The 14536-nt window shown below is 40.5% G+C and overlaps 1 protein-coding gene across 1 annotated transcript; it reads left to right on the top strand.

Moving 5' to 3' along the window:
* Positions 1 to 9617: 9617 nt before the first annotated feature.
* LOC140862638 (uncharacterized) lies at positions 9618 to 10136 on the top strand. Its single transcript, XM_073265671.1, has one exon. It carries the CDS (start codon positions 9618 to 9620, stop codon positions 10134 to 10136), a length of 519 nt encoding a protein of 172 aa, XP_073121772.1.
* Positions 10137 to 14536: the final 4400 nt, after the last annotated feature.

Genomic DNA, 14536 nt, shown 5'->3' on the forward strand with positions numbered 1-14536 from the left:
TTTCCTAAAATTATTTAGGAGTGTGCAATAGCTTGCTTAGTTAAGGCTTTTAGGATGTTTTAAGTGATATAGTGATTATTGCTTACAGGCCTGGACTACTAGATTGCTAGGGTGCTCAGGGATTTTCTTCTTAGAGGTATGGACGTATTATCCGAGATATCCTGGTAGAGTATACATGTTATATGACTATGTGCTAGTGATATATATATTGTTGCATGCATGATCATGTTGAGACTTATTCCTTGATGTGCATAGCCAGTATTATGGGGTCGCTCAGCCCCAGTTATTTCTAGTGGACGGTGGATCCACAGTTTTTGGATCAGGTTCCCGTCTCATATTTTATTGGTATGGGAGCCACCTTTTGGTGCGACGGCTTAGCGTGCTACATACCATGAAGCCAGTGACAGAGCAGTATTCAATCTTGGATAGGTTTTCGGTACCCATTCATATGAATTTGTATTTGAATCCATAGCATGTGTATACTCGTACTTTTATACTGAGCGTCAGGCTCACGTCCAAGTATTTTTGTAGTGGACACCCTATTCCACAGGGCAGGACTGAGGTTGGATGGTTCTGATGGCAGTGGTCGTTGAGCTACAGTGAGTGCGTGGCGAGTCTTCCTGTCAGGTGTTTTTAGGGAGAAATCTTTAGTAATATTGTTCGATGGGGTTGTATAATATTTATTTGACCCGTGTTGTTCTGCCGGTGTATGGTTATATTTGAATTTAACTATTCCGTTGGATTTGTTTATTTTCCGCTGTTAAGATTTGATTGCATGCTTTACTCCGAGTAATTAGTGATTCCGGGTTGGGTCACTACATTTTTGGTATCAGAGCATGCATTATTTGGGATTTAAAAAATCATTTTGGGGTTAACCTCTGTTGCCTTCTTCCAGATGGCTGATTTTGATGAGAGCCATGATAGCGTGGGTGGACTATGGGGCGACGAGGACGATCGTGGGCATCGTTGGGACCGTCACCACCATCGTCGTGAGGACCACAGGCGTTTTAGTATGAAACGTTTTATGAAAATGGGTCCGAAGCCGTTAGTGAGAGGCGAAACCCCAGAGGGGGAATAAATTTGGCTACGTCGGTGGAGGTCTATTTTCGAGAGTTCTGATGCACGGAAGAACAGAATATGGAGACTCTGGATTTTCTCGTTATGGGGCGCACACTGAAGTGGTGGAGTTCCACATCCGTATCGATGATTGCTGCTCGAGGTGCCGTCACTTGGGCGGATTTTTGCGCATCTTTTTAGAAGTTGTACTTCCCTCCTGCACTCCGACAAGCGAAAGCCAGCGAGCTGTTGAGTTTGCGTCAAGGCACTATGAACATTGACAAGTATCAGCAGAAGTTCTTTGACCTTCTATCTTATTGTCCTGAAATTTCTTCCTGTACGGAAATGAAGTACAACCTATTTCTCCAAGGTCTCAATCCGAAAATCCATAATCGGGTTGCAGTCGGTGATGACATGATCTACAAAGGCTTGGTGAGTCGATGCCATCAAGCAGAGGATAGCCTGAAGCGCAATCAATCCTTTTACTCTTCTTTCAGACCAGCCAGTTCCTTGGGTCAGAGGACTCAATCTTTCAAGAAGCAAGGTGTGTCTTCTTCCTCTTCTGGTTCCGGTTATGGTGGTGTGCACCACTTTGAGAAGAAGAAGGGCCAAGGGCAATGTGCAACTTTTGGGGGCAAGCATCCTACTGAAAGGTTCCGCAAGTCAAGAGCTAGTTTTCGTTGAGAATAGATAGGTCACATGAAGAGGAATTGTCCACAGATTACCGGAGAGTCAGCATCTGGATCTGGTTCTCAACATTCCGTTCTGCAGAGATCTCAAGGGCAGTCTGTCGGAAGTACCAATCAGAGACCTCGTGTTTTTGTACAGGTGTTTGCGCTGAGTCAGGATCAGATTCAGCAGGAGAACGAGGATGTCATAGCAGGTACTTTTCTTCTGTGTTGTATTCCTGCATTCGTTCTCATAGACACTGGAGCATCGCATTTGTTCATTTCGGCACATTTCGTTAAGCGTCATAGATTGCCATATGTGTCTCTAGACGTAGAAGTTTTGGTGTCTACTCCGACAGGTCATTCAGCTTTGGCCAAGAGATTAGTCTTTGGTTGTCCTTTAATATTTGAGGGTTCTGAGATTTTAGCTAATCTTATGGTCTTGGCGATGGAGGAGTTCGATTGTATCTTGGGTATAGATATTTTGACTGTGTATTGCTATCAGAAGATAGTACAGTTTCGCCCGGCTGAGGGTGATAGTTGTTTTTTCTATGGTAAGGGAGTGCCCCCCCTATGCCTTTGGTTTTGGCTTTTCAAGCTTGCAGGGCATTAGAGGAAGGTGGGAAAGGCTACCTTATATATGCTATTGACGCATCCACAAGGGTTAGGGCTCTTGAGGAGTTGCCCGTTGTTTGAGAGTTCCCAGATGTTTTTCCCGAGGAGATTCCTGTATTTACTCCAGTTCGTGAGGTAGAGTTCGGCATTGAACTTGTACCGGGATCATCGCCGATATCACAAGCGCCTTATCGTCTGGCTCCATCAGAGATGAGGGAGTTGCTGCAGTAGCTACAAGACTTGCTAGACAAAGGCTACATTTGTCCAAGCGTTTTGCCTTGGGGAGTGCCAGTGTTATTCGTAAAAAATAAGGATGGTTCTATGCGCCTTTGCATTGACTATAGGCAGTTGAACCGAGTGAAGATTAAGAATAAGTATCCCCTACCGCACATTGATGATCTATTTGATCAGCTGCAGGGTACTTCAGTGTAATCTAAAATCGATTTACAATGAGGATATCATCAATTACGAGTTCGTGATGAGGATATTTTGAAGACTGCGTTTCACACGAGGTACGGTCACTATGAGTTTTTAGTGATGCCATTCGATTTGACTAACGCACCCACAGTATTCATGGATCTTATGAACAGGGTTTTCCGTGACTACTTGGACAGATTTTTCGTAGTATTCATCGATGACATTTTAGTTTACTCTCGCAGCCCCAGAGAACATGCTCAGCACTTGAGGGTAGTACTGCAGATTCTTCGGGAAATGCAGTTATACGCCAAGTTTAGTAAGTGCGAATTTTGGATGGATCGAGTAGTGTTTCTCTGTCATGTAATTTCTCAAGAGGGTGTTGCGGTGGATCCAAGCAAGACAGAAGTTATCGTGAATTGGTCGCGTCTGACGACAGCTTCGGAAATTCATAGTTTCCTGGGGCTAGCAGGATATTACAGACGCTTCATCGAGAATATTTCATGAATTGCTCGACCATTGACGCAACTGACGAGGAAGGATGTCCTTTTTGAATGGTCAGCTGATTGTCAGCAGAGCTTCGAGGAATTGAAGAGATGTTTGACCAGTGCGCCAATACTTGCCTTACCTTCAGGATCGGGAGGTTATGTGGTTTATACAGATGCATCTCTTCAAGGACTAGGATGTATTTTGACACAAAATGGACATGTGATTGCCTATGCATCTCGGAAATTAAAAACCCATGAAGGAAATTACCCAGTTCATGACTTGGAACTCGCAGCAATTGTGTTTGCACTCAAGATTTGGCGACATTACCTTTATGGTGAGCATTTTAAGATCTATTCTGACCACAAGAGCTTAAAGTATTTGTTCACTCAGGTTGAGTTGAACATGAGACAGCGTCGTTGGATGGATCTTCTTAAGGACTATGATTGTGAAATCAAATATCATCCAAGGTCTGCTAACCCAGCTGCAGATGCTCTCAGTCATAAGGTATATGTCAGCGCCCTTTGTTCTAGTGCTATCTCTAGTACTGTTCAGGAGTGGTGTTCCCTAGGCTTCACTTTTTGCCATAAGAAGGACCAGCAAGGGATTCGAGTATTTTCGGTGTTAGCTGAGCCGACGTTGTTTACTCGTATTCGGGACGTCCAACTTTCTGATTCAAAGACACAAAAGTTGGCTAGACTTGCTCAAGGGGATAACACATCGGGATTCCATTTCCAGTGCTGATGGATTGTTGTGTTTATCCTCTAGAGCAGTAATACCTGATGATTCGTCTTTGCGAGAAGAGATTTTATCTCAAGCCCATCGTAGTAGATTCACTGTACATCTCGGCAGTGCTAAGATATACAAAGATCTTCGTACTAGATTTTTGTGGATTCCATGGGATTGTAGTTCCATCCGGGCTATAGACGAGGGGATTGAAATTCGAATCCTATATAGTTATAGCTAAGTATGCGGGTAATTATTGGGACTTTTAAAATTTCGGATAAAAAATCCGACGGTGCGTAATTATTTTTCAAGGGAGTTGTGTTGTGTTGATAGATTGTTGAGAGGAGAGTTCTTGATTGTGAGACTTGCATTGAATTGTTTTAGGTCGGCGAACAGTATTGAAGCTTTGTCTTTTGAAGTTTCATGTAGCTGGGGTAACATGTCACACACGCACGTTGGCATTCAACTGAAGGTGTATCATTAATAATCGAGAGTCGTTGTTAGTTTGTTTTTTGTGGGAAAACTTCTCTGAGGCTATGTTGTATATGATTCATCCTTGCTTATGTTTTTGTTGTGTTTTCATTTTGTTTTTGCATACTTGCTCAAGGGCGAGCAAGGTTTAAGTATGGGGTATTTGATAGGTGTGCTTTAGTTGCACATTTTAATGAAGTTTTACTGTCGTTTAACATGCATTTATTTAGTTGATTTAAGTATTTTGTTTATATTTCATGCATCATGTCTACAAGAAATGCTCCCGGATTTATTGTGTAGGAAACAACATTTTATGAAGAAAGTTTGGAGTGCAAAAGAATTGAAGAAAATAAGCAAATAAATAAGATGGAAAAGTAGAGAGGAGTGCTATCGCTCTAACGAAGAGCTCTAACTATACACAAGATAGAAGATTTGAAGCGCTATTGCGCTTGTGGGTAGAGCTATTGCGCTTTGATGAAGAAAAAGGATGATGCACTGTTAAAGAGGTGAGCGGCGCGATAGAGCTGAAGTGCAAGGGAACCGCGCTACTTTAGCGCCGAAGAGCAGCGCAATCGCGCAAGGGAGAGATTGGACGGCTTGGAACGCGAAGAATGCGCTGGCGGCTAGGTTTTATCTTTCCAATTCTTAGATTTAGTTTCTTCTTGAATTCTTTCTTATTTTTTGTACTTGGTTAAGGAAGATGAAACCCTTGATTTTATTATATTTGTGAGATTAAGTTTTTTAGTGTTTAATTCAATTTGAGTATCAAGAGTTCTGATTTATTTCATGATTGTGTGTTTGATTATTAGATGGATCACCTGATAATTCTTTTGTACAATCTACAGCTAAATTAAAATTAAAATCCGTAATTGTTTGAATCAACTAATTTGCGAAGCAACTACGTTTGATATTTTCTGCTGTTGAATTTATTAAATTGTAGGATCAATTCTTGACTAGATTAAATACATCCACTGGTGCATGTGTTGTCTAGATTCATCAGTTTCACTCATATGAATGCTACCTTAGCTTTAAATCTAGATCGCTGGTATTTGGGTTGATTTATTGGTAAGAGTTAATCTAGAACGCTGATTTCTAATTAACTAAGATTAAGGTGAAACAGGAATTAAATTTCCAATGATGAATATTCAATGTGAATTAATTATTTTTAGGGAATCGATGATTGAATGAATAATTTCAAGGGTGTAGTCGACCGATACCAAGTCTCGTTAATTTATTGATCTTTCTTATTTTAATTTTTGCATAGTAGTTAATTCAAAAATTTAAAATCCCCTTTTATTTATTTTCAGTATTTTTAAGAATACAAATAAATTTCACTTTCCTCGTGGGAACGATCCCTACTCTCGCTACTACATCTTTATTTAGTTAATCTGAGTTGGGTTAATTTGGGCGCGATACGACTAAGCGGTGCCAAATTTTGGCGCCGTTGCCGGGGAAGACGTTTAATTTATTTGTGTTTTTGTTTTTATTTATTTTTTCACCGTTTTTTTTTCTGTTTTTGCAAGAATTTTTGTGGTGTAATACTTCGAGATGTCAAATCGACAAGTATTCACAAGTTTTATCCAGCAACACGGAGAGACTTTCTACGCAGCATGGAAGAGATTCAAAAATTTGGAAACCATCTTTTGGTATCATGAGTTTTCTAACTATCTCTCCTTACAATTTTTCTTGACGGTTTGGATGCAGTGACAAGAAGATGGGTAATTGATGGAGCTTTCACAACCGGTATTTCAATATTTTGCCGAGATGATGATACCATGAGACACCTGTTGGATGATATGAGTTTGACTATTATCGGTATTCGCACTCTCAATACCCAGATTTTACAGACCAACCATTCGAGCTTCAAAAGGAGGAGGGAAGTTGTTCGCAGTTGATCTTACATCCGCTGGAGGATATCATGAAAGCTTGTGGCATCGACTGTGGAAACTGTAGAAGATCTAAAAAATTCTAGATGTCACCTTGTGGAGCACATAGAGAATATCAAGAGATCACTCGTCCATGAATACCGAGAACATGAAGTGAAGCAAGATACTCAAGCAGTGACCAACCCAATTTGGTTTGATGATGATGACTCAGAGAACCAGGATTGGGAGTGCGAATCAATTCATGATGAAGATTTAGAGTTGCTTGAGTCTTCTTTTCTTATTGAACCGCAGTCGGAAGATGTTATGGAAGAAATAGGGTATGATGGAAATATTTTGCCACTCGAGTTTGAGGATGACAGAATTCAAGAGTCTATCAATTTGAGTTCATCGATAGTATTATCATACACACATCCCCAAGATATTTCTTGTCCATCAGTACCAGTTTCAAAAGATTTTGGCTTCTGAGAGCCCGTAGAGATGTTCTCTTCCCATGTTTACCAGCTACTTTGGAGTGTTGTTGAGGTGACGAGCTTAAACTTTATATATCTAGCCAAGCTTGAGGGCACATGGAACAAAGACCCATTTGTGGTGTCATACGACACTTACTTTGGGCGTCAGCCGCTCTTTGAGAAGTGCTTCTGAGGGTCAAGCTGAAGACTGAAAATCAAGCGCTGACTGGGAGGCAACCCAATGTTCTTTTCTTTTCTTTAGTTTTTATCTTTCATTTTGTTTTTGCGTTTATTTTTGTTGTTTTCAAAAACCTAATACCGCCACTTCCGCAGTCAAAGTTTCAATATGATTCTTCCGTGATGCTGTCAGACGTTGAAGAGGACAGTGCCAACACTTAAACCAGGGGAGTTTTGTTTTACATTTTTGCATTGCATTGTGTTTAGTTGTTTGTTTGTGTTTTGTCTTTTGACGCATTGAGGGCAATGCTTCATTTAAGTGTGAGGGGATGTATTCATATGTTGCATCTGTTTTGTTTTGTTATTGCATTTAGTTTGTGATTTGTTGTGTCGTTATTCATTTGTTCTTATGCATAAATAGGATGATAATTGTTAGCCTATGATGATGGAAGTGAAAAAAATGAAATTTTTGAAAATTTTTACTCTTGATTGGATTTGAGAAAACGTAGGTTGTTTGTTGAAAATTCCAAGCACGCCTGTTTAACCAGTGAAGTGTAGCAATGTATTGGATATTGTGGATGTCTGTTGGACCATTGCATGACAATAGGTGCTTGTGGAACTTGATAGTGCTTGAATCTTGATGATTTTTTTGACATGACATATACTTTCTTGGGCGCACCTTTTAAACAATTTTTATGTTATGTTTACAAAAATGCAATTGACTCCATCCGGGTTGCGAGCGAGATGTTAGAAATCCGATTTGTCTTGTTTTGTGGCTTTGTATGCGGATAAAATGGGTTAAACTTTTGAATTTTTTTTGAAATAACAATTCCATCCGGGCTTGGAATGTGAATGAAATTCTATTTACTATTTCATAGCTAAGTTTGCGGATTCCATGGGATTGTAGTTCTATCCGGGCTATAGACGAGGGGATTGAAATTCGAATCATATCTAGTTATAGCTAAGTATGCGGGTAATTATTGTGACTTTTAAAATTTCGGATGCAAAATCCAACAGTGCGTAATTATTTTTCAAGGGAGTTGTGTTTTGTTGATATATTGTTGAGAGGAGAGTTCTTGATTGTGAGATTTGCATTGAATTATTTTAGGTCGGCGAACAGTCTTGAAGCTTTGTCTTTTGAAGTTTCATGTAGCTGGGGTAACATGTCACACATGCACGTTGGCATTCGATTGAAGGTGTATCATTGATAATCGAGAGTCGTTGTAAGTTTTTTTTTTTGTGGGAAAACTTCTCTGACGCTATGTTGTGTATGATTCATCCTTGCTTATGTTTTTGTTGTGTTTTCATTTTGTTTTTGCATACTTGCTCGAGGGCGAGCAAGGTTTAAGTATGGGGTATTTTATAGGTGTGTTTTAGTTGCATATTTTAATGAATTTTTACTGTCGTTTAACATGCATTTATTTAGTTGATTTAAGTATTTTGTTTATATTTCATGCATCATGTCTACATAACATGCTCCCGGATTTATTGTGTAGGAAAAAACATTTTACGAAGAAAGTTTGGAGTGCAAAAGAATTGAAGAAAATAAGAAAATAAAGAAGATGGAAAAGTAGAGCGCTTCGTTAGAGCTGTTAACGAACAGCTCTAACGAAGCGCCCTTGAAGGAGTGCTATCGCTCTAACGAAGGGCTCTAACTGTACGCAAGAAAGATTTGAAGCGCTATCGTGCTTGTGGGTAGAGCTACTGCGCTTTGATGATGAAGAAGGATGATGCGCTGTTAAAGAGGTGAGCTGCGCGATAGCGTTGAAGAGCAAGGGAACCGCGCTACTTTAGCGCCGAAGAGCAGCGCAATCGCGCAAGGGCGAGATTGGACGACTTGGAACGCGAAGAACGCGCTGGCGGCTAGGTTTTATCTTTCCAATTCTTAGATTAGTTTCTTCTTGAATTCTTTCTTATTTTTTGTACTTGGTTAAGGAAGACGGAACCCTTGATTTTATTATATTTGTGAGATTCAGTTTTTTAGTGTTTAATTCAATTTGAGTATCAAGAGTTGTTCTGATTTATTTCATGCTTGTGTGTTTGATTATTAGATTGATCACCTGATAATTCTGTCGTACAATCTACAACTAAATTAGAATTCAAATCCGTAATTGTTTGAATCAACTAATTTGCGAAGCAACTACGCTTGATATTTTCTGCTGTTGAATTTATTAAATTGTAGGATCAATTCTTGACTAGATTAAATACATCCACTGGTGCATGTGTTGTCTAGATTCATCAGTTTCACTCATATGAATGCTACCTTATATTTAAATCTAGATCGCTAGTATTTGGGTTGATTTATTGGTAAGGGTTAATCTAGAACGCTGATTTCTAATTAACTAAGATTAAGGTGAAACAGAAATTAAATTTCCAATGATGAATATTCAATGTGAATTAATTATTTTTAGGGAATCGATGATTGAATGAAGAATTTCAAGGGTGTAGTCGACCGATACCAAGTCTCGTTAATTTATTGATCTTTCTTATTTTAATTTTTGCATAGTAGTTAATTCAAAAATCTAAAATCCCCTTTTATTTATTTTCAGTATTTTTAAGAACACAAATAAATTTCACTTTCCTTGTGGGAACGATCCCTACTCTCGCTACTACATGTTTATTTAGTTAATCTGAGTTGGGTTAATTTGGGCGCGATACGAAGGATCTTTATGGTCGCCGTTGTCGAACTTATTTGTTTTGGGATTAGGTGGGGGGAACGACAAGTTGAGGTACCAGAGTTAATTCAGCAGATAGTTGATAAAGTGGAATTGATCAAGAAGAGGATCAAGACTGCACAGGATAGACAGTCCAGTTACGCTAACACTAAACGCGGGCCTTTGCATTTTGAGGTCGGGGAGCATGTTTTCTTGAGAGTTTTGCCTTTCCGTAAGGTGATGAGGTTTGGTCTCAAAGAGAAGCTAGCTCCGAGATTTATTGGTCCATTTCAGATCTTGGAAATGGTTGGGGATGTGGCTTATCATTTGGTGTTACCACCGTATCTATATAGCATCCATAATTTATTCCACGTGTCACTACTTCGTCAGTACGTGGCAGATGAATCCCAAATTATACACCCGGTGGAGGTTCAGTTGCAGGCTGATCTGTCTTATGTGGAGAAGCCGCTCAGAATTCTTGACAGAAAGGACAAAGTGCTTCGCAACAAGCGCATACCTCTAGTGATGGTGTAGTGGCAGTGTAGAGGAACTGAAGAAGCTACTTGGGACATCATGGCTGACATTCGGATGGGACTTTGGACAATCCGAAGTCCAGATCGGATGCTCCGATCATGTTTGGATGCTCCGAACGGGGGAACGGACTGTCCGAACTCCGCCTATAAATAGAGGTGCCGAGCTTCATTTCCAAGCGCACCGAGTCCCTTTCTCCTCTTTTTTTCTCAGCCTTCTAGCTTAGTTCTAGGTAGTTCTAGGTGTTATATTAGAAATCCGACAGTGACAGTGCGATCCAGGAGTCGTAGCGGAGCTGTGGCCTAGTTGCGAGTCTATCGACAGCAAAGGACTGACGACGGACGCAGGTTTAGCTTTTGCTTCCTAAAATTATTTAGGAGTATGCAATAGCTTAGTTAAGACTTTTAAGATGTTTTAAGTGATATAGTGATTATTTCTTATAGGCCTGGACTGCTAGATTGCAAGGGTGCTCAGAAATTGTCTCCTTAGAGGTATGAACGTATTATCCGAGATACCCTGGTAGAGTATACATGTTCTATGACTGCATTTATATGACTATGTGCCATTGATATATATATTTTTGCATGCATGATCATGTTGAGCCTTGTGCCTTGATGTGCATAGCCAGTAGTATGGGGTCGCTCAGCCCCAGTTATTTCTAGTGGACGGTGGATCCATAGGTTTTGGATCAGGTTCCCGTCTCATGTTTGATTGGTATGGAAGCCATCTCCTGGTGCTACGGCTCAGCGTGCTACATACCATGGCGTCAGTGACTGAGCAGTATTCTATCTTGGATAGGTTTTTGGTACCCATTCATATGCATTTGTATTTGCATTCATAGCGTGTGTAAACTCGTACTTTCACACTGAGCGTCAGGATCACGTCCAAGTGTTTTTGTATTGGATACCCTATTCCATGAGGCAGGACTGAGGTTGGACGGTTCCGGTGGCTGTGTTCGTTCAGCTGCAGTGAGTGCATGGCGAGTTGTAGTAACCCAGAACTTATTTTAAGATAATAATATGTTAAACATGATTAAGGGTTAGTAATTAACCAATTCCAGGGTTCAATCAGACTTCAGAATTAAGAATTGGACTTCCAAGCATGGACAGGATCGGAAGCTTCGAACCCAGATCGGAAGTTCCGAACCCTGCAGATCGGAAGCACCGGAAAGGGCTTGATTACTTTGGAACTAAGGCACGATCGGAAGGTCCAATCCAGGAACAGAATTTCCGATCCTCAGTTGTCAGCAATGTGCGATGACTCAGCCATGAGTTTTGAAAATATCAAGCATAGAGCAGATCTGAAGCTCCGATCGCCCGATCGGAAGTTCCGATCCTGACGTGTCAAGCATGCACGCAGTGAGCTGGATCGGAAGCTCCGATCCCAAATCGGAAGCTCCGATCGTGGCTAGGAGTTTGTCCTATAAATAGGGGTCTCCGGGATTCATTTTGAATTACGAATTCCGAGTTTCCTTCTTCAGTTATATAGTGTGAGATATAAACTTGAGGGCCATACCAGTTATTATAGAAGTTCTGGAATAATCAAGGTGTGGTTATACTCATTCGGGACTAGCGACTCTAAAGGGCTTACTACATACGAAGGTATGGTCCGGGTATCTATTTAAGTTTTGGGAGTACTTATTAGCTTAGTTAAGGCTTATAGAACTTGTGTAGTGATACGGTGAACTTTTGAATATAGTCTTGGAACCTAGGATTCTATTAGACTCAAACTAGCCTAGAGGTACGTACACATTGACTAAGATTGCCAGCGAGTATACATGTTTATATGTTGCATTTATTTGGAATTATTATGTGGCATGATGTATGTTTTACAGTTTTCTATATTCATATATCATGTGCACATACACGCTGAGCCTATATCTTGATATACCTGATTATAGAGCCGCTAAGCTCTTTACTCGATAGTCTGTCACTGAGAGTACCACGACGGCGGGGACATGTATGTCTGACTACTCTGGCATACTAGACGAGTGTGGTTGCACCCAGAGGTTGATCCGTGCGGTGACAGCACTCATGTGGCGCCGGTACTGAGCATGAATTTTCAGATGACCCTTTACCAGTCATCATGTCACATGCATTATATACATATATTTACTCATGTTTATGTACTGGGCGTTAGCGCTCACTTTTTAGTTATTATCTTGGACACCCTATTCCACGGGGCAGGTCGTAGGATGGACGGAGCCGGTAGCTCGAGGCAGGACTAGGGAGTCGGAGCTTTTTAAAGGGATTTTATACTGCAGGATTTGTTTAGCTGTATAAATGTTATAGACAGTTTTATTGTAAGCTTTTTGATATGTTTGTATCACTACAATATTAATCCTTGATATGTTTTACTAAGCTGATATGTAAATTATGAATTATGTTTCCGCACGTTTTACTCTGTTAAGCATTTTTGCTTTATTAAGTTTAATGCATGCTATTAGTTGCCAGTTAGTAGGTGATTCAATGCAGGGTCACTACATTTTTAGTATCAGAGCATGCTTAGATTTTGGAATTAGTACTTGTGATTTAGTCTAGTCTTGTGTAATTATTGTGCATTTGAGATTTTATCTACCCGCACCGTGATCACCTACTAATCAGAACTTAAGCATGCAATTAATTAATAAAATAATCTTAATCAGAGTAACTGCGGAATCTTAAATTAAAAGAATACCAGGTAGGCAAAACCTAGTGGTCAACCCTGCTATCCAGCCTTGGTCACCACCTAACCTCCCTGTCCCCGGAAGAACTACCTGCAACTGCCCCATGGAATAGGGCATCCAGCCAACAAAAAATAACCGAAAGTGAGTCTAACATGCTCAGTACGAGATTATGAGTATACGGTATTATATGTACATGTATGCAAGTGAACTGGGTACCAAGACACTCAGGTCAAGAAACAATCTCATAGACCGGGCCCAGGATATATAGCACGCTGCGCCATCGCATCAGGAGGTGGCTCATATATCCAGTGGATAATGGTGACCTGATACTAGTACATGTGTCCAACCATAAATATGACCTGCCACAAGACTTAGGTATCCAACCATCCACAAACTCATAGGGTGAGAACCCTACTACAGGATACCTCTAAGGTAAAGGCTCAATATGCTCATGTATGCAACATACAGTCGTGTCATGCTGTATATAAAGTCATATAAAACATGAAATCACATAATCCATGCAAACACATAATATATGCATACTCAATCTGGATATCTCGAATAATACTTCCGTACCTTACTAAGGCAGATCCTAGAAGCTCCCATCTAGGTCCAATACTACCATGCAGCACCACAACATAAATAACCATGCATTATCTAGCATGACTAACATCACCTAATAGGCTCTAAAAGCCTTAAATAAACTATAGCCTACTCCCTATTTACTATAGGGAACCAAAGCCATACCTTCGTCCGTCGTCAGCCCGCTGATGTCGCATGCCCCAGAGCCTGGGCATAGCCTAGCTACTATCCTTCGACGCCACGCCAGAGCTCCGCCGCCTGGCTGCTACTGCGGACACTGTCCGCTATAAAAAAAATACTATTTCCTAATCCAAATCTTAAAGAAAGAGTCCTGAAGCCCTTAAATTAAGCGATTACCGGGAGAGGAGAAGAAAACTTGCACTCCAAAATCAGGGATTTGGACCCCTATTTATAGGCGGAGTTCGGACGGTCCGAACTGCCACTTTTCCGAGCCATTTTGACACCTGGGCTCTGCTGAGTTCGGACGGCCCAAACTGGGTTCGGACGGCCCGAACTGGTCCGTAAGCTCCGAACTGTTTTGGTCCTTTCGAACTCATTTTTGGACCCCCGGGACCTACCCTACCATTTTCGAACGTTTCGGATCAGATTTTACACTTATTTTAACCAAATAAGGACTCCTTAAACATGTTTTGATACTTTTATAATTATATGTCATTTTCTAACATGTTTAAAATCACTTAATCTTGTAAAATGAAACCGGGCTACTATATTCTCCCCCTACTTAAGATATTTTGTCATCGAACAATCTTAAGTACTGAATGCAGTAAAACAATGAATAAACATCTTTTATTCAAATTGATTAATTTTACAAGTTACAATCTGAAAATAAAAAAATTCAAAATAGCTCTGGATAATCTGTACGCATACGACTCTCAAGTTCCCAAGTGGCCTCTTCAGTGCCTCGGTGTTGCCACTGAACTAGAACAAGAGGAATGGTCTTGTTGCGTAACACCTTATCCTTATGACCTATAATACGCAAAGGTCTCTCTACGTATTTCAAATCCAAGTCCAACTGTACCTCAGACGACTGTAAGATATGATACTCATCTGCCACATACCGTCGCAATAGTGAAACATGGAACACATCATGGATACTAGACAAATGCGGAGGTAAAGACAACCTGTAAGCCAGATC

This window comes from Henckelia pumila, chromosome 4 (assembly GCF_033568475.1).
Source record: "Henckelia pumila isolate YLH828 chromosome 4, ASM3356847v2, whole genome shotgun sequence".
Classification (NCBI taxonomy): Eukaryota; Viridiplantae; Streptophyta; class Magnoliopsida; order Lamiales; family Gesneriaceae; genus Henckelia; species Henckelia pumila.

What these genes read in the sequence shown, in the direction of transcription:
- LOC140862638 (XM_073265671.1), top strand. Translation starts at nt 9,618, where the DNA reads ATGGTCGCCGTTGTCGAACTTATTTGTTTTGGGATTAGGTGGGGGGAA.